The following is a 19361-nucleotide window of genomic DNA, read 5'->3' as shown; positions in this document are numbered from 1 at the left end:
TATATTCAGATTTTAGAAGAATTAAAGATAATTTAAATTACATTTTCTGTGGAATAAACATTCGATAAAGTGAGTCAACACGCGGCAGATCCATAAAGAAGGAAATAATATCCCTCGTGCGCGGACTCACGCGAGAATGCGCACTCATAAACATAAGTAGGAAACGATGGCGTCAGCAAATACAGTCCTGTGTGCAATTACTCCCCCTGACGCTAGACACGGCCGGGCGCAGAGGTACACAAGTTGTACAGAACGGTGTAACGTTGAACAGTGTCAAAAGCTGCGTCACTGCGCCTCTGTTATGTAAGAAAGAAGGGACACTCGTTTGAAGCTCAGACCCTTAGCTACAGGGGAGAAAAACCAGCACAAAAGTCTCTATGGAAAAAGAAAATGGATTAAACCTCTCAGAACACCTCGGACTTAATTTCCCTTCAATACAAATACAGCACTATTATAGCAACGCTACGACAATGTGTGTACTAACAACTAAGACAAAACTTTGCGCGTTTTAAATTAGTAAAGATCTCAAAAATTACCCTTTCATCTGTGACTGTTTGCTCCACGTGTCCAGTCAAAACTTTGTCTGGAGCGGTGAAGCATCCCAGTTGTATAAAGTGAAAACGACACTGACAATGATTTGCGAGAGGAGTCAAACCCTAAATTACAGAGGGACGTGTTTGAGGCCGCTGCCATCCCCACAACCTTGCAGCTGAGACTTAAGACAAAGGGAGACACACGTTTCTATAGTTCTGAGCTATTGTCTAAGAATTACAAGCCCTCACTTTAGTTTCCCAGGCTCGGAGGCTGAGGGCCACACTCGCTGAATTAAAGGCTAAACACACGTCAGACTGGTGGATGATGTTCCGCACGCGGCCTATATCCATCCAGCTTGCTGTAAACTGGCCGACAGTCAAGCATGCTGGCCCAGCCAATCGCTGCCATACATGGAGATTCTGACCCCAGATTAAAACGCGACGACGCGGCGAGTCCTCTTCTGCCTGTCCTGACCCTAGCTGTGCTCTCCTCAAGCCGGCGGCGCTTTTTAGAAAGGATCTGCTCAACCTCCACTCTAAACACCCATTTAAGCTCATTCACAATTAACCTGATCTGACCCGACCTCCAGTTTCTGGCCACGCTGCAGTCCCTGTTACCGAGCAAACCCTCCTTTTAGGCAGAGTAAACAGCCCTTCATCGTACGGCCAATGGGTAGTCGCCCTTTTATGAAAGAAATCAATCAGGGAGCTGTTTTAATTTGCAGCTGTTATCCTTTCCGCTACTAATCTGCCTCTTCTGCTGCTAGTGCAGCTGGTGTCCTGCCTACCAACTACCGCGCCGGTCAGTGTATTAAAGCGAGGCTGCGGGATGTCCCGACACTCACAGAGAACATCTTGCTTTCAAAGTCTCGAGCCTTTCGACGGGCTTCCACCCATGCTGACGTGTCTGCTGTTGCGCCGCTGCGAGTCCGCATTTGGATAGCAGCGAGGGGTGCGAGTGAAAAGGCACTTCGGCGAGGTTCAGTGATATGTCACGTTTTGTTGGCAGATTGATTTGTGGCGCAGTCCGATTTCCTGCTAAACGAAGCCATCCAGCCAACCGAGCCTCGTGTGTGATCTATGAGAAGGGACGCTCGCTGGCAGTCAGATTCATTGCAGTGACACTCTGAACACTTGCCTACAGTATATTTCTCTATGACCTTTTAAGTGGGTCTCCCTCTCCCTCTCTCTCACACTCACTCTCTCTTCACGTTGTTCACATTCATCTCTCTCTGTCTTTCCATGGTAACGTGAAAAGCACTCACTTATTTTGTGGTTACAGTTAAAACATTCAGGTAATGTTTACTTCTCCTTTTATTTCCTAAAGCTCTTCCCCCCACATCGCTATATACTTATAAATCTGTGTTTGTCTCCTTACCGTCCCACAGCTCAGCTCAGTCTCATCTCTTCTGGACAGAGTCTCCGTCACCATCTCTCAGTTAGTTTATGTTATAAGTCACTTAATTAATCAACGTTTGTTCCAAGACTGACTCACCCCGGTTGAAATTAAACAGCTTGATTTGTCAACCTTTAACCAGACAATATCCTGAGCTGTCAAACAATCCTTTGGGCTGTTTTCAATCAGTTGTGTAATCTGTAATATATACACACACACACACACACATAAAAAATAAAAAAATAAAAAGGTGCCAGGATTCAAAAATCTGCTACCAATTACAAAATCCCTTCCCCCTTTGAGCACGTAAGAGAACGGAAAGCACTTCTGTAATCACTTTTTGGCATTAGGCCTACACAGTGCGAGATCACACCAAGATTAGAGAGCAAATCCTTAGAGATTTGGCAACACTCGTCGTTGGCATTATCCACAGAGCCAAGGTTGCCATGGGATAGCCCCTGGGATTTCCGTCTAATGCTGATTTTGATCTGGGGACAGGGTTGATGAGGAGGCTCTTAATAAGAAGCCTTCTCATTTTCTCAAAGCCCTGTCCTGCTGTGAAACTGCTGGACTCGCTGCACGAGGAACCGTGTTATATAAATTAAAAATGACCCGGACGTGCTGTCTTCATCAATACTTTGTGTGGGACATGGAGGAGGAGAGGTCAGGTTTAACTACGTGGTCTTATGTATAACACAAGCTTCGATTAGAATTTTATTGTGGCAACAGGCAAATAGGAAGTATACGACAAGCCGGGCGACCTTTTGATATTTCCAAAAGCTGAAGTGTAAAACAAGCTGTTCGTGTAGTGTATGTAGTTACCACGTTTGTAGGTCATTGTTTCCCACTTTGTTGAGAAAGATTTCCCCCTAAAACACACCTAAAAATGCCCATGGGTGCCAGCAGTTTATCACACGATGCTGATTGGTCTGCACCTCTGTGGATCAGCTCATGAAAGTCATATATGTAGTTAAAATGAGAATTAAAGAAGTGTCGCCGCAAGTGAAGAAAACAATAATGACAATCAAAAAGTTCAAATCAATCAGAGATTTCAAGGGGAGCTGATTTGTCAAAACCCACGGCTAAGCTCTCCAGGGCGTAGGAGCGTACACAACAATCAATAGCAGAGTTCACGACCTTCAAACCCAACCAGAGGAGTTTGGAAACAAACTTCCACGGATCAATGAAACAAATGACTGACTCCACCAAGATGATGGAAACAGGAGAGTCTGGAGGAAACAAGGAACGGCGCATGACCCAAAGCACCACCTCATCTGTCAGACATAATGGCGGTTGCATTGTTGCTCAGGCGCACTGGCATTTATTGATGATTTCGCTGCTGCTCGGGCCAACAGGAGAAATGAAGAGGTATGAAGGAGCCTTCTGTGTGCACAAATTCAGCTAAATGATTTACAATTCAGCGAGGCATTGACTTTAGACATCTGGTCACAGGAACCAAATGATGGAACATCCTCAAGCTGAGGTCTCTACTCATTACTGTTTACAAAAAGATTAGAAATTGACGTTGTTTTTCATATAACCATGGCGCTGAAGTTTCCAAAATCCATATAATCTATATCGTTTGGCTTGATGGGTATATTGAAGTGAAGCTCAGAGTAACCCAAGGAGACAGGTTTCAGGTTAATCAATTCATTCGTCCATCCATCAGCCGGTGAACCTCAACAGTTCTCTGCGCTCCTCTCCTCGGGTTCAGCCCGACGGGACACCTGCACAGCGACACTTCCCTTTCCTTCCCAGATGATTCTGTGTTTCTGTCCTCGGAGAGGAACCACAGATGTGTTAATGTAACGACGAGGGAGTCAAGTTTCCCACAGATCACTAACCCTTTCAATTTACATCACGCTGCTCAGTTTACACGTTACCCATAGACTCTCGGCTTCTGTTCTCCTGGGAGATGGAGCCGCCCGCTTTAAGAGACCCACGTCACGCACTGAATAAAGTGGCCAGGCTGTGTATTTCCAACAACCATGAGCTTAATCCGGCTGCATTAGGTGCATATCGTGTGTCTGTGACCCATACTGGTGATGTTTGTTCCTCCTTTCCTTTAAAGAAGGACGCTCGACAGAGCACAGAGTGGAAAAAAATATAGCCGAGAGAACAGACAGAAGCTACTATAGAATATACTACAACAGAGTAATACTAACCGACCATGAACTGTGTAGCTCTGTGCATCTCTGGTCCCTGTACACGCTCGCCTTCCATAATTTCCTAACCTTCAACCTATGACCCACATTACCTCTCCTCTCCTCTTGGCCCACTTAAGACCGACATGCCTATATGTGTGTCGCCATGGCCTATATCCCCCATCAGACAGAGGTAAGGTGATGTGCTTGTGACTGGTCGGTGGAGGAAGGCGCATAAGAAACGAGAGCAGTGAGTAGGCTGAGGCTCTGGCTGTAAACTGAAGGAAACAGAGGCTCCTGGGACTGCTGCCTGGAGATTAGTGGGATACCGACCGAAAACTCACACAATCCACCTACTCTACACTGACAATCAGCTTCACTGCTTCCTAGTGTAATGCACTGCTGTTTGCTAAGAACGGCGTCTAAATTCTGATGATCACAAAGCTTTCTCGCCAGGATTGGAAACGTATGCATGTTGTGAGTCATTTGATGTGCTGAGTGGTCGCAGGGTTTCAGGTGAGCTACCTGAGGAGGTGTACTGCTTTCAGCTAAACCCCAAAGGACTCCCTCTGCGGTGTCATCCTGGCAAAGAGCATCAGGTACCGCTGAGGCGGTCTCCTGAGGCTCGTATGGCTTGTACTCTACTACTCAAAGCACTACTCTTGAATGTAATTACAACAAATTAACATTCGTTCCCCCTCTGTCGGCGCACCGCGGGAGTCTCACTTAATTACCGTCAATATTAGCATACAAATACCACAGGGATGCGGCCTTTGATCCCCTCGCTCATAACCATATGTTCGCTGCGGATTCCTCATATTTCAGTCTGACTTTTGCTCCCTCATCACTTAAATGCCTCCTCGTCGCCGCATGTGTGAGCGGCGGGCCCGGCTGCGGATCTGAATCTGCAGCAGAAGGAGAAAACACAGTTGATTGGCAGCAGACCCACTCTCAGACAGGAATGTGTGTCATTATATTGTGTTTTAAATAGAAGCGAATTCAGTTTCAGTTCTGTCGACCCAGAAACACTTTTCTTTTCCGCGTGTCACGTCTCGCGCTCTCAGTCGGACTCGTTCGGAGAAGCATGATAAATACACCCACACGTGTGCTGCACAGGTGCACGTATGTAACAGTGGATGATATAAACACATACAGTATATGGTGCAGTGCAGGCTGCAGAAATCGGTTCGTGCAATTTCGTTTGATGCCTGAAATCTTGCCTGCAGGTTTCAAAACTTATTTTACACTTAAAGACTAAATTCATGGATAGGTGTACATTATTTTTGTCCTGGTGCATTAAGTAGGCCACTGCAGAGCTTAGTCTATACCCTCCACTTACTGTCTACTCTACTTCAGTGGATATTCTTTGGAAAATTGTTTATGGTCTGCAGCGGTCTATTTGTTCTGCCGTGTCAAGTGCAAATGAAACAAGTATTAGGTGCAAATTATAGCAGCCATTTGGCAACAAGTACAAACAAGCCCTGGCACAAAACCTCCCGATGAAGCGTGCTATTGTCTAAACTTTATTAAACAGTTTAGGAAATGTAATTCACTTTCTGGCCGAGAGTTAGATGAGAAAACCACTTTTACTTTTACGTCCGACCATCACCAGTGAAGACTCAATGAAGCTGCTGCACCAAACCAAAAAATAGCCCCACAGGTGGTATCTTGTTTTGCACGATTAGCCTAGATGAGCACAAACCACAGACGGCATGTCCCAAAATAAAAAAGCTCATCTCTCTACCACTCATTTAGTTGGATGAGTTGCCTTTGTTTCAGTTTTGTTTTACAGATACCATGACCCGGATAGGGCGGCACAGTGGCGTGGCGGTTAGCACTGACGCCTCACAGCAAGAAGGCGGAGTTTGCATGTTCTCCCTGTGTCTGCGTGGGTTCTCTCCAGGTACTCCGGCTTCCTCCCACCGTCCAAAGACATGCTGGTTAGGTTCATTGGTGATTCTAAATTGGCCGTAGATGTGAGTGTGAATGGTTGTCTGTCTCTCTGTGTTAGCCCTGCAATAGACTGGAGACCTGTCCAGGGTGTACCCAGCCCCTCGCCCAATGACAGCTGGGATAGGCTCCAGCATCCCAGCTACCCTCTAAAGGACGAGCAGTTACAGAAAATGAATGAATGAATGACCCAGATAACTGAAAATCTTCACTCGTGTGCATTTCGACGGAGCTTCAGTCTATACTGACGTCAACGGAAACCAGTCCAATCTGACCACGTTTCCCTTCCACAGACATTGTGCCATCACACCAATCAGTCTACCTCACAGTAAACCCCACCACCTTCCTCACACTCCCTTTGTCTCTCTAAAAGGCCAAAGGTCAAAGAGGTTTTTTATTGCCATTTCAACCATATATGGCAGGTGCCTTACGTAGTGATATGAGAGGACGTTCCTCCAGGACCGTGGAGCTTCTGTACAAGAGAACACCTCTTTTGCACCTACTTCTGATTTAGAAAACGTATTTGCGCATTTGACAGTCCTCTGATAGGAAATTAGACGACGGTTCCAGACGGAACGAAAAACAATCGTCAAAATTACGACGTCAGCGCGTCTATTTAAAGACGTGTGAGTTTCGCGGAGAGAATGAGTGGGAAAATAACAAGCCCGAGACAAGACGGAAAATTGTGCAACTTATTCCGCGCATATGCGTTAGTGCGTGCGTGTGCATATATGATGTGTATGACAGCGCATTTATTTATAGAAGCCCCTTGGGAGCGGGGTGTCATTATCGCGCTAAGGTAGAAAATCTGGTGGACGCTTTGCTGGATGTCACACCAACGTGGCCTCATCACTCATCGAGCTGTGCCTCATTAGGATGAGCAACACCCTGTGTAATATTAACAACTGCATCTTTTCGGCATTGTCCCTCCAAATGTCTTAGTGTAAACACTGCTGAACAAATAGCACAACTCCTCTGGATATAGGAACTGAAACTGAAAATACCTCAGTGTTTGTTTTTCTTACTTTTTGCACAAAATTAATGAAAAGGCAAATAAAAAAAAATAAAAAAACCCTAACCAGCAGATTTTTCTTCTTTTTTTTATTTCTTTTCTCTCTCTCTGTCAGTCATTATTGACCGCATGCGTTTGAATGAGTTATTCTGTTCCATGGGAATTAAAGGGAGTAGGAGGACGCATTGATCCAGGAATCGAACTCAACTCCCCATGACAGTTTCTCTCTAAGAAGAGTACCTCAGTTCTGGTAACAAACAGACAGACAGACTCATTCCTGATGCAACAGCTGCTCCTTCTAAGTCCACACAGGTAAGGAGAGGGGGTGAGGAGATCAACAAACAAACAAAGCAAAGCATAAACCCCAACCCCCCGCCCTGACTTAATCTGCGACGATCATTAAGATGTGGGATCGCTTGGAAAGCCTCTCACTTCACTCCCACTCAAACCAACCTGACCCCGAAGAGCCGCGTTATCCTTTGCAACTGCACGATACCTCCATCAGACCACCAGACACCCGCCATCACAAGCTCCACATGAGGGCCTGATGAACTCAGCGTCCTCACGCTGCAGAAGACCCATCGTCTCCTTTATTTTCACACTCCCAATCACAACTGGATCGGTATTTATACACGAATGAGCCCGTCTCACTCTGATTGCGAGCTGTAAAACGAGAACGCCAAATGATTTAAACATGGCCGCTGTGTTTGCTCTTCGTTCTCACTCTGTTTGCTGGAGATCAGAGGCCACTGAGTGAGGCGCGTCTGGAGAACAATGAGAACGATCCCTCTCGGCCGTTACACAGTGCGCGCCTGCAGCCTCAGTTTTTCTCTTTTGCCGTGTGCATCGGTTCATTCGGAAACTTTAGCCGGGGAAGATGACACGCTGGAAGTGGAAATGTCTGCTTTGTTTACTGCGCTCTCATGTCTGAACGCCAGCCTCTATCAAAGCGGCGCAAGGTGATACGCTCGCCGCATCTGTAACCCGATGCTTTCTTTAATTCAGCCTGTCTAGCATGGCAGAGGTGATGCCCCGCGCTGAGAGACGGAAGGTGATCTTGAGTTAACTGAACCCTGTTGTTGACTGTTTGTCCAGCAGGCCTTTAGGTGTTGGGTTCTGTATCAAATTCGGTTAATTACTGTTCCTCAGTCTGGTGCTGTGAGCAGCTGGTGTGCACGTGGATTTACTCCTACTCCAAGAAGATCTCGTGTTTGTTGCAGTTTGAATCTCTGCAAGTGTTTCAGGTTATGTTCATCGAGTCTGTATTGTCCTAAAAAAACATCCACGCAGCTCCGATATTACACTTTCTTATGGCAAGGCTCATCTCCGACATTAGCTAATGGACCAAGAGTGGAGAAGCTGATTTGAATATGTGTGCTAAACCTTATCTGCCCCCGGTGTATCATGTGACCAGCCCCTTCTCAAATAAGAGGCCTGCAGTCGACGATCATTACTCAAAAGATGACTCCTCTGCTCAGCAAACCATCACAGTGAGAGAGTAATTACTATATATTCAGTAGTACTGTCTTCTCGTGACAATAAACCACACTCAGTCATTATAAAGCAGCTCTCAGTTCAAGAATCAGAAGACAGCTGAGTGATTCAGTGTGAGAGAGTTGCAGTGAAATATTATCTCCCTCTAAAAAACATTTCAATCATCTCAAATAATCACAATTATATCTTGGTGGGGAAGCATAAGAGTGGATTTAAGTGAAATATCTAGCAAACCGGTTGACTCCTTAGTCAAACATAAGGCCAAAGCTATGAACTGTCTCAGTTTCAGTGTCATTGCATTGTGTTTCTTTCCTACTTGCTTGACAGCTACGTGACCCAGGCTGAGGTGCGCATGACGAAGGCAGATGGTTAAAAATGCACAAGCCATCTTTTTTGCTCTGCCGTCTCCAACTGATGACAAGTGAAGTAAAACACTTGTAGCACTCGAGCTAAGATGAAGGCAGAAAGTCGGAGAGTGTCACATAAAGAAAACTCTATGAATGCTTAGTGAGGGACTGCAGAGGCTGAAGGTCCTCGGAAAATGTCTCTGCTGTCGGAATATGCATCGGATTGACAGCTGGATTTCATTGCATTATTCAGTCGCGTCAATCTCGGCCAGCCGAGCGAGTGATGAACACCTTGGCGTGCGACTGTAGCTTAAGAAGAAGTAGCGTTTGCATGCATTGGCTCTGGGTCCTAATGTCTAACTCTATGGAAAGTTCTGTTACTCAGCGGGTGGCCACTTTTCCCCCACACCACTCTATATCTTCTTGAGTGATGTTCTCTCGCTGACAAGCCCGACTGAATAATGAATGAAGGCCCGCAGCAAAGTAGTCGTGCCTTCTTCCCCTCACTATTGACCTCTCACCTTTTATAGGTCAAAGTCAGAGAGGACCCTCTAAAGCCACAAGCCCGTCAATGTGTGAGGAGTATAGGGAAAAGTCAGATAAGGCATTGTACTAAAAATAAAGCATGGATTTTGTAGGTCTGTCACACTGAGATACCATGTCGTGGTTTTGTGCAGTAGTGTGTGTGTGTGTGTCCATGTATAGCACGCTGTGTCGCCCCAGCTGGCTTGTGTGATAAGCTAATGTAGCGTACAAGATCACCTCTCTCCGTGGAAACCGGCAATGAAATGTGTCAGGAGGCACTAGTAGAAAGAAGCCATGTTTTGTCTGGTTAGAAAGGTAATGATAAATTCATCAGCTGTCACGCCACCTGCTCACATCAAAATGCCGGTGTCTGGCCAACGCGATGTCAAATCAAGACATTCTAAATAAATAAAAGTACTGCGCATGGCTCACCGTTTGAGCAGAGTGAAGGATTATGGGTACGCAACCAAAGTGGAGACTACAGTGACACAGGTGTGTGCAGCCTTCCAACAAGTTAACAGTGCATTGATGACAGTTGAATGTTGATTAGTTGAAAGGTTGGTTTGAACTATGAAGGGGACTGACACACTCTAGTACAGTGGCGGACACATGGAAAACCTGCAAAGCTCAGCGCAGCACCCCTCCAACAAACACCCACAGACACATCTGCACAGAATGCAGTTGTTTTGCACAAATGTCACTTTAAACTTCCACTTGCACACTACCTCAGTGGTACAGGACTGCTGGATATTACTGTTATTCCTTGTCATTGCAGTTAATCTCCACTTATTACAGTGCTGACACTTTGTTTACTGTCTATATTTATACTACTTACTTCTTGCTGTTTTTGTACTATACTTAGCTAATTTTATGCTATACTTATACTTTTTACTGTTTCTGCTATTGGCTTGTATCGGGACCAGAGAAACTAATTTCGTTCCACCTCATGTACCAACATGTGTTGAAATGACAATAAAGAATCCTTGAATCCTTGAATCCTTGACTAACACAGAGAGACAGACAACCATTCACACTCACAATACGGCCAATTTAGAATCACCAATCAACTCAACATGTCTTTGGACGGTGGGAGGAAGCCCACCATCCAAAAAGAAAGGCCCCAGTCGGCCGGTAGATTTTAACACAGAACCTTCTTGCTGTGATGTGACAACATAGCCAAAAAAATGACCACTAGACCACTTTTGGCTCCAAAAGTAAGTCAAGCGCCATTGACTAACGTGTCAAAATGCCCAACTTTACAACAGAAATAAACAGGTTGGAACAAAAAACAAGTTTTGTCCCTACGGCTTTTTTTTTTTGTGTATAATAACTCACACGTTTAAAATGTTATGCATAAATGCGTGCCTGATGGGAGCTGTCACAGGCCTCTGGGAGTCACCCACAAGCCTCAGCTCCACCTATTTGACCAATTTTTAACTAGTTTGATGTCAGGCGGAGTCAGGCGCCGACGAAATTCCAGCTGCTGGAGCCACTCTGATCTTTGAAACCGCTCTTCAGGTGACGTCATGGAGGGTTGGTCCCTCTTTACGTACACTCAGTGTTACCTTTACATGACCAAGCAGACACAGAGGAAGTCATGTCTCGGTGCACCTGATGCATTTAAGGTCAATAGTCACTCTCCTTTTAGGTCTGCATTTGTCCTCCACTTGCTCTTGATGGAAATTTCTGGATCTTTAGATGCTAAGTGCTTTACTGTGTTCATTGATGCTGTGTTCATGCACTGTTTGCTGAGTGTCTGTCAGTCGTTTAGTTGCAAAGCTGGTGCATGTTGAAGACATGACAATGACTATTAATAAAAGAAAGCTTCCACTTTAACTCTGCAGTGTATTTCATGTTATAACACCAAACGGAGAACATCATGTTCTCCTGCAGACCATTATCTTATGTAACCATCCCATCATCTATGGTGGACTAACTGACAATGTTTAAACATACATGAAAATATGTATCTTCCTCCAAAATGTCATCTTCATCAGTCAAGTGTTTTTATCTGTCCGCTGTGTGCAAAAATCTGCGAACGAACTGATGCATAGCCACACGGGGGAAATTAAATAATGTATAGCCTGCCTGGGCATTAGGTCATTTGTGTAGTCACATAATCAGTCAAACATGAAAGAGGTCCAGGAGGAGAAGACAGTTGCTGGCAGGCAAATTGAGCAGCGTGTCTGCGCTGGTAACACAGCACCTCCATCAATGAGGGAAGTCATTTATAGACCACAGGAACTGAATCCTGCTCTTTGAAACCGTCTTCATTGGTTATTTTCTGAGGAAACAGAAGAGGCATGCACGGGTAAAACTTTGTTTCCAACTCTTGAACAGTACGGTTCTTCAAGACTCTGCAACAGAAAGTAGCTTTAGCTAAACTTTAGCAACGAGGCAGTTCAGGTTGCAACAGGAGGCTTTGAAGTCTCCGATAAATCATTAAGGCTTAACAGATAAGATGCATATGGACCGCACTCTGACCAATAGGCAAACAATTTAATCCTCATCCTGCAGCTCACACATGGGCTGATTTTCTCCACAGATTTGCAGCCACTCTGACGAGACATGTCACTTCCCAAACCGAGTTCCCCATTCATGTGCTTCCTCGTGTTAATGAAACGGCATCAAAGGCGTGTTTTAGATCAATGGCGCTAATGTCTCGCTCGATTTGGAGCACGGCTTCATTACAGCCTGCGTGGCAGCCGCTGCACGAGGGCGGCTTCTTTCAGGTAAAGATGGAGGGGAAGGTAGGCATCACGAAACAACAAGAACAAAGCAATCAAAGGCTTACCTCTGTGGATGAGAATGGTGTCAACATGTAAAACAAAGTGTACTGCATAATGTGAATGTGTGCGAGTATTACAAAACCTCGTGGCATTAGTAAGAAATTTGGTTTGTGCAGATTAAAGCTATGGAGAGGTGAACATGCTAAAAAATGAAATTCCCCTGAGGAGCATGAGGATAGCCGCTATCTCTGTGCATATAAATGAATAAAACAAATATATTTATAGAGTTCTTCCTACCTTTAATTGGGATTTGCACGATAACAAGTGTTTACATGCTGACTAGGTCGCTTGTGTTTATTAATAAGAGGAGGGAATACAATGGAGGAAAACAGAAAGGATGATAAAAGAGCAAGGACAAGAAAGAGAAAAAGAGCCTGCTTCGTTCTGTCAATCTGCCAAGCAGTCCCTGTGACTTTGTGTTAGCCCACTTGGCGATATATGGCACTGCAATCAGTCTGGCAGCTGGGTAACTGTGAGCCATTGATTTATAGCTATTCAGAGCTCACCTAAGCACAACGGAAGAGTTGCTGTCACCCAGCAACAACCCCTGAAAACAACTCATAAAATGCGCCCTGTCGGCTAGCGCCAAACGCGGTTGTTAGCGTACACACACAAAGACAGTAAAGAGAAAGGTAAGGGGAAACAGAGACGCACAGAGACAGAGGAAACTCTCTGCTCCATTACTCATCACCGCTGACAATAACAACAGAGGCCGACATCACAGTGACTGTGCAGCCGCGTCTCCTCTGATCCCCCTGCAACACATTACCAGAGTTGGCGTGACTGAGTGCACGCTAATGCGGCGCTATCAGCAGGCCACGGTCCTTGGGAAGTCAAACGTCTCAGACCCTCTCAAATGGCCGGTGAGGGTTGTGTCACCGCAGCGAACCCAGCTTCCCTTACATCTTAATGCCTTTGCCATTGATTTCCTCCCATTCTTATAAAAAGTCATCCGCCAGGCCATTTCGGGTGAGCGTGCAGCAGGTAACAGGAAGGCGGAGGATCACCCCACCCCGACGCAACGCAGAGCTCAGACTTCACAAACAACACAGCAAAGTGCTTACAGTGAAGTCAATCGGGCATATCTGATGTGCGGTAAGACGTGCAGCTAACCGCCTCTAGTCATGGCTCTCGCCGGCTCGCTGGGAAGAGAAGTTTCCACGCAATTGGTTCAAATAGCCGCTGCCAAGGCAAATGAAATGAGTGTCAGTTTTTGTAGCTCAGTATACAGCAGTGTGCATCTTCAGCGGGTAGCATTAAGGCTTTAAGGAGACACAGTTTTGTTCTCTAAAACTCAACCAGGCCTGAGCAATCAGACCTAAAAAACATAACTCAAAGTTTTCAAATGTTGCTTCAACGCTGAAACTAAATGTGTTATAATTTAATTCTGACCCACCTAAAACTTAATCTAATTTCTAATATATGCCGCAAGTGTTGATATGTTTGGTGAAAGCTAACTTAGGTAGAAACTGCCCCTCCTGTGTGATACCATTGCTCACCGTGACAAAACTGGTTTTGGAATAAATAAAGTTTCAGAGTTTACATTTGTTTGTTTGTGTTTCATCTGAGCAACAGAGACGTGCTGCTGCTTGCCGGCTCACATACTCTGGTTTAACCGGGTCCCCACCATAAAAATTACGACATCTGCATTCGGCACATACTGTTCTGTGTCAACGAGAGCCGATCTTTTATTGATGACACGGTTACCTACAAGTTCTCTCCTTGTTTGAGGGAGGTACAAATACGGACTCAACACTCCCGTGCAGGACATGCGGCACACATTGTGTCCTTCACTTGTGTTTTGATATGAAAAATTACTTGTCTGAGAGAGAGCACGCTGGTGCCCATTTGTATTTCTGGGTAGGTTATAACTCCAAAGGGGCCCCGGAATGGAGACACCTGGAGCTATAGATATTCTGGATCACACCTCCTCTCTATGGCCTTTAGTCAAGTGTTATTAATGTGCAATAAAAGTTTTATCCGCTCTGAAAAATAAATGAGGTAGAATATGTGTATGGAAAGTAGCCTTTTCACTGCAACTCCTCGATTAAGCTTCAGAAACAAGACTGCATTTAATGGCTGCCATTTAACCTCAGCTTGACATTTTTCTGTTTTCCGTCTCACAAAGAAAACAAAGCCATTAGGAAATGGGTCCATTTGTCAAACAACTCCCACCTCCTTCTCCCTTCTCTCTCTCGCTCAAAAGTTTCCGGGCCCCTTTAACTGTACACACTGTAAACTATGCACAGCTCTTATGTGTTTAGTTGAGGATAGGAGCTTTGGCGCAGTGAACCACAGACTTGGGCCTGTGTTATATTGCATAGTAATGACTGTAAAGCACCTACAGGCACTTCATGAGCTTTTAAAACCTGTCGTAGTTTGCTAAATATTGCACAAATGCAAAATGCTCATTAAAGACTGTGCTGCGGACCACATCCTGAGCCCATTACGAATCTGCAAGGTGAACACGATTACGTAAGAAAATTATTAATATTTGGTCACGCCGCTGGTCTTTAGTTCACAATAATTTGAGCTCAGTGAAGAGCAGCCGAGCCGAGTAAATATTCAAGGTCTCAAACACATGTTTACTCATGCCTCGCCGCTGTCACGGTTATTTTTCAAAGAGACCAGAGAGCGACAAGATAAAGGACGGCGTTCACACATGGATTACAGTGTTATTAAAAAAATTAATTAAAGAATATTAAAAAATTATGCAAACGGCTATAACATCCTATATTAATCTATTTATAGGTCCGGCGTAATCAGTTTTCACTAACAAGGTGCATAATATCTAATGCTAGTCAGCACTGTGAAGTACAGCATATAAAACAATTATTCAACAGTGCATCCTATGAATATTTCATATTTTTGTGCTTTATATATATATATGCAGTACATATTTATTTATTTTAGGTATTAACTTACCTCTGCGGCTTATTTTTTCTCATTTTAGTGAAGATACATAATTTAGTCTAATTTAAAACAGATAATGAAATCCAAGCCCAGGAGCAAGAGCATGTCAACTACAGGCTGCTGGTGTACACACAGCAAAGTCATCTGCATAAAAGTTAATACTAGTATAAATAGCTGACAATAACTGAAGCGTGATTGTCTGTTTTAAGAACAGACTGAAAAATAAACTGAAGTTACTTGATTATAAAGTCACCGTAAGCTTCCTAAATGGCAGCCTCAACAAAAATTGATTTGGGTGGGAACAGATGTAGATCAGGTCAAAATCCCTCTGCTGGTCCGCCAGATTTGCTGTAATCACTAAACTGGACAAAAAAAAAAGTTTGACATAAAGAGAGAAAGCAAGCTTTTGTTGCTTCTTAATCCAACAGGCTTGTTCCTTTGCTGCCCAAAGGCTGGGCAGACATACGAGATCACCAAGCTCGAGAGAAAACCGCGCGTCACGACGGGTCTTCAAGCAAACGGGATTGAATATTTAAGAAAAATAATTCGGAGCTTCAGTAATTCAAGGTCAGAGAGAGAGAGAGCAGGTCCTCTGAACAGACGAGTCACATGAATTATGCAATGTCCCCTGTTCAAGGAGGTGTTTGAAATTTCTTTGAGTAATGACTTGACCATGATCTCTTTTGTTTCTGGAGAGCTCAGCATGCTCTCTGCCCATTACCTATATCAGGCTTTTCGACGCAAGACACATGAAAAAGTAATTGAACTTTTCCCTCTCTCTGTAAAGTGACCGAAGGGGACATGATTTCTGAATGTGCGATCAGTTGCAGAGGTAAAATTAGGAATTGGGAAGTTATTTAACATTTTAAGTGAATATTGACTCATGTCGCATCTTAAGCAAGTTGGTTTCGCTTAAAAAAAAAAAAATGCTATTAAAATGAAAACATTCATTGATCCAACAAAGTGAAGTCCTCTGGTTCCTGGACTGTGAGCTGTGAGCTTGTTAATGAACTGGATGATTGAATACAGGACTGGAAATGAGTCAGGGGTGGCTAATGAAGCCGAGAGGGGGGTTGGGGCGAGGAGGTTGGGGGTGAGGGAGAGTGAGGTTTGCACGGGGAGGTTTCTTGCAATCCTGACGTGCATTTAACTTTGACAGCAAGGGACGAGAAAAACAAACATTACATAATTACTCCTTGCGTGCAGACACTACTGGCTCGGGAGGTATCAGACTGAAACCAATTAAGGGAGACAATAAAGGGTGTCGTGTTTTCATAGCAAAAGAGCACAAACAAAAAAAGGAGAGAATGCTGTTATAGATTAGATTACAGAAGACTAACCAAATTAGTTTCCAATGTCATACTTTCTCTATTCAGGCTGATGAGCAAGCAAAACTCTGCAGAGAGCTTCTGAAGTACACAACATCTTCCTCTCTAGCCATCGCTCACTCTCTCTCCCTTCACCTGCTGGAAGTGACAGATTAAAAGCACTTGTTCAGGCTAAAAGAAAGTCACTCAGCAGATCCAGCCAAGAAAAGTTTGCGCTACCCTCTGGATGTTAAACTGGTTGCTGCTGCTGCTGCTGCTGCTGCTGCTGTTGTCTCTAACTGATTTCTAAATTTAAACCCCATTGGGCAGGATCCAGACATGGAGACCTCATTATTTAAGTCTTAACTACCAGAGGCCTGCAGCTGGCTGTAATCCAACTCTCAGGTTACCCACTACTTTCACTTGATCTGCACAGGAAAGCTTGGCACTGGTGAAATGTTGAGTTGGACACTACCTTAGCAGCAAACGATGAGCTCGGCTTCTCCAAGAGGTCCCAGAGCTTCTTCCTCTTCTCGGAGCAGCATGTGGTGGTAAACTCCTCTCCGTCTCTCTCCCTCATGTTCTCAGCCTCCCGTTTGAGCTCCTCGTTCATCTGCTCCTTTTTCTGGTGGTACCTGGCCTGGCAGCAGGACTCCAGGTAGATCTCGTCGATGCCCCAGAAGTCCAGCTCTTGGCTGAAGGAGAGGGCGCACATTTCCTCCATCATGTGCAACTTCCCGGTGCGGTAGAAGTTCAGAATGGAGGTGAAGGCGCCGGGGTGTCTGTCGAAAAAGTACTCGTTGTTATCCAAGCTGTAGTCGTCGCATATCTCCATGATAGAGTCGTGGGTGTTGCAGTCCCTCAGTTTGCCCAGCCGTGTGCGGGGCAGCCTGTCCAGCGTCCTCCACAGGACCTCGTGGAGAAGCCCCCCGACGTTGAGCTTCACTCTTCGGGCGTGGGTCTTGCTCCGGATGATGTCCATCGTATCCGGTGGCAGCGTGGTGGCCACCCGAGACCCCGTTTTGATCATCTTGACTCAAGTCACTCGGTCACTCTGAAAGACTGGAAGAGAGGCCGTCTGGCAGATTAAGAAGACATGGTCCTGTAGAAGACCACATCAGGGTCCCTCTTCGTTCCTTGTGCCTGAAATTAAAAATAAAAATAAAAATAAAAAAGAAACGGGAGAAATTATTGGTGCTGAACGGACGCTGCCGGTGTCCTACAGCAGCAATGTCAGGTGGTTTATCCACTCATCAGAGAAGCAAATAGATATTTTAATCAGCTTTAAGAGGCACAGCCGATTTTCTTGCTGACACGGGTGGCGGTGTGTGTGGGGGTTAGAGAGCCGGGCCAATGATAAACTGGACTCCACTTGTGAGCGCTGTCCGGTGCTGAAACGCCCGCCTGTCACTCCACGCACCGGCGTCTGTCGCTGTCCACGGACTCCGGTGCTGAAACGCCTCACCTCCGGGCGGGACAGCGATCAGTCCCGATCCGCGCGCAGGTACTGCTGCGTGTTTCTGAACTGTTCTCTGGAGAGGCATTAATCTGCGCTAATGCTGACACCGATTATCAACTTTGATTAGGAGTCCATAACAGAATGTATCATCCCCCCCCCCCCCCCCCCACCCACCCACCCCCACCCCCTGAGACCAGCCTCCAGACTGCCCTCCAAGTTTATGGCTCACTGTTTACATAACGACTATTTATTTTCAAAATCCGAACGCTTGCACAGGCAATTGCTGCATTGCACACGTCTGAATCACCCACCAGAACTCCGTGCTGGGGGAGCATCCAAACAAATCTCTGATCAATCGCTGTCGTAAACATTGTAAAGATGGCCAGCTGCGCCAAACAGAGAGAGGACAACTGAAACCAAGTAGGGTGCAGAAGCAGAACGCGCAACTAAACTTAAAAGCTGAAACAGATAAAAGAGAAGCAGATGCAATACATACGTGTCTTATTTGTGTCCCAGTTCACCTCGTGGAACGACATCAGCAACATTTCAAGAGTGAATGCGTTCAAACTTCCTGTCCGTGTCTTCGGCGCTCTGTAGAGAGCCGATGGAGGCATCATGAGCTGTGTACCGACATGATGAAAAAAAAATATATATATATGTATATAGAACTGTATCAACTCAGAGATCAAGATGCCGCGTCTGTCCTGTGCACCACTCCCAAGGCGCATCAACAAGTAGACTCCTGAGAGTGGCCGGGAATGCTCGGGTGCTTCTCCTCCACCTGCGTACTAGTGTGTGTGTTTGTGTGTGTGTGTGCGCGCGCTTCCAAGCCGGCGCCTGTGACTGTGAACGGGATCCTGCAGGGGCTGATTCCACACAGGCTCCTCCAGCGGCTCAGCCTGTGTGTAGTTAACCCTCACAGAGCCAACGAGTAACAGCTCGCCACATCTACTACCTTTCTGCTTTTCGCACCAGAGTTAAAGGCCGGCATTAAATGTATTCTTGCACGGAGCTGGATAAAAATATTTACCATAAAGTTACTATGTCATAACTGAACTGTTTGCATTAACTTTAGGAGGATTACCACAGATCATACCAAACATACTACCTGTCCCCCTAGAAGGGGAGATAAATATAGGTCAGTGCACTATAAATGGCAGGCATGCTGTAAGTCCTTTTAGCAGCAGGTCCCCCTGGAGGACCACACTGATCTTAGCTGTCCCTGAATGCTTCTTGAATGTTAAAATAAATAATTCAGACAACCTTGGCTGGCTTGGTTCCATTACAGATTTTCTAGGAAAATATTAAGAAGACATAAATCAATGGGCTCATATTTCATCCATGATTGAGTCCATATTTTGGGACCGAGGCAAACCGTTTTAAGTGACACGAGTCACTCAAACACCTAACAATCCATGTTCTTTGATATTAAAATAACCCCAAAAAACTGTGATCAGTTGCAAACAACATGTAAATCCAAACTTTCCACTGT

At 45.3% G+C, this 19361-nt stretch overlaps 1 protein-coding gene across 1 annotated transcript in view; it reads right to left on the bottom strand.

Annotated features, from left to right (window-relative positions):
- The window catches only part of LOC311486294 (potassium voltage-gated channel subfamily B member 1-like), a 36109-nt gene extending 18651 nt beyond the window's left edge, over nucleotides 1–17458 (bottom strand). Inside the window, exon 1 of the mRNA XM_084542092.1 lies at nucleotides 16886–17458. Within this exon, the coding sequence (XP_084398218.1) occupies nucleotides 16886–17440 (555 nt within the window). The 5' untranslated portion in view covers nucleotides 17441–17458. The remainder of the gene's footprint in view (nucleotides 1–16885) is intronic.
- Nucleotides 17459–19361: the final 1903 nt, after the last annotated feature.

Source organism: Chelon labrosus, assembly GCF_963514085.1.
Source record: "Chelon labrosus genome assembly, chromosome: 4".
NCBI classification, from domain to species: Eukaryota; Metazoa; Chordata; class Actinopteri; order Mugiliformes; family Mugilidae; genus Chelon; species Chelon labrosus.
Note: the sequence above shows the minus strand (reverse complement) of the source record. Positions and strands in the feature narration are given on the sequence as shown.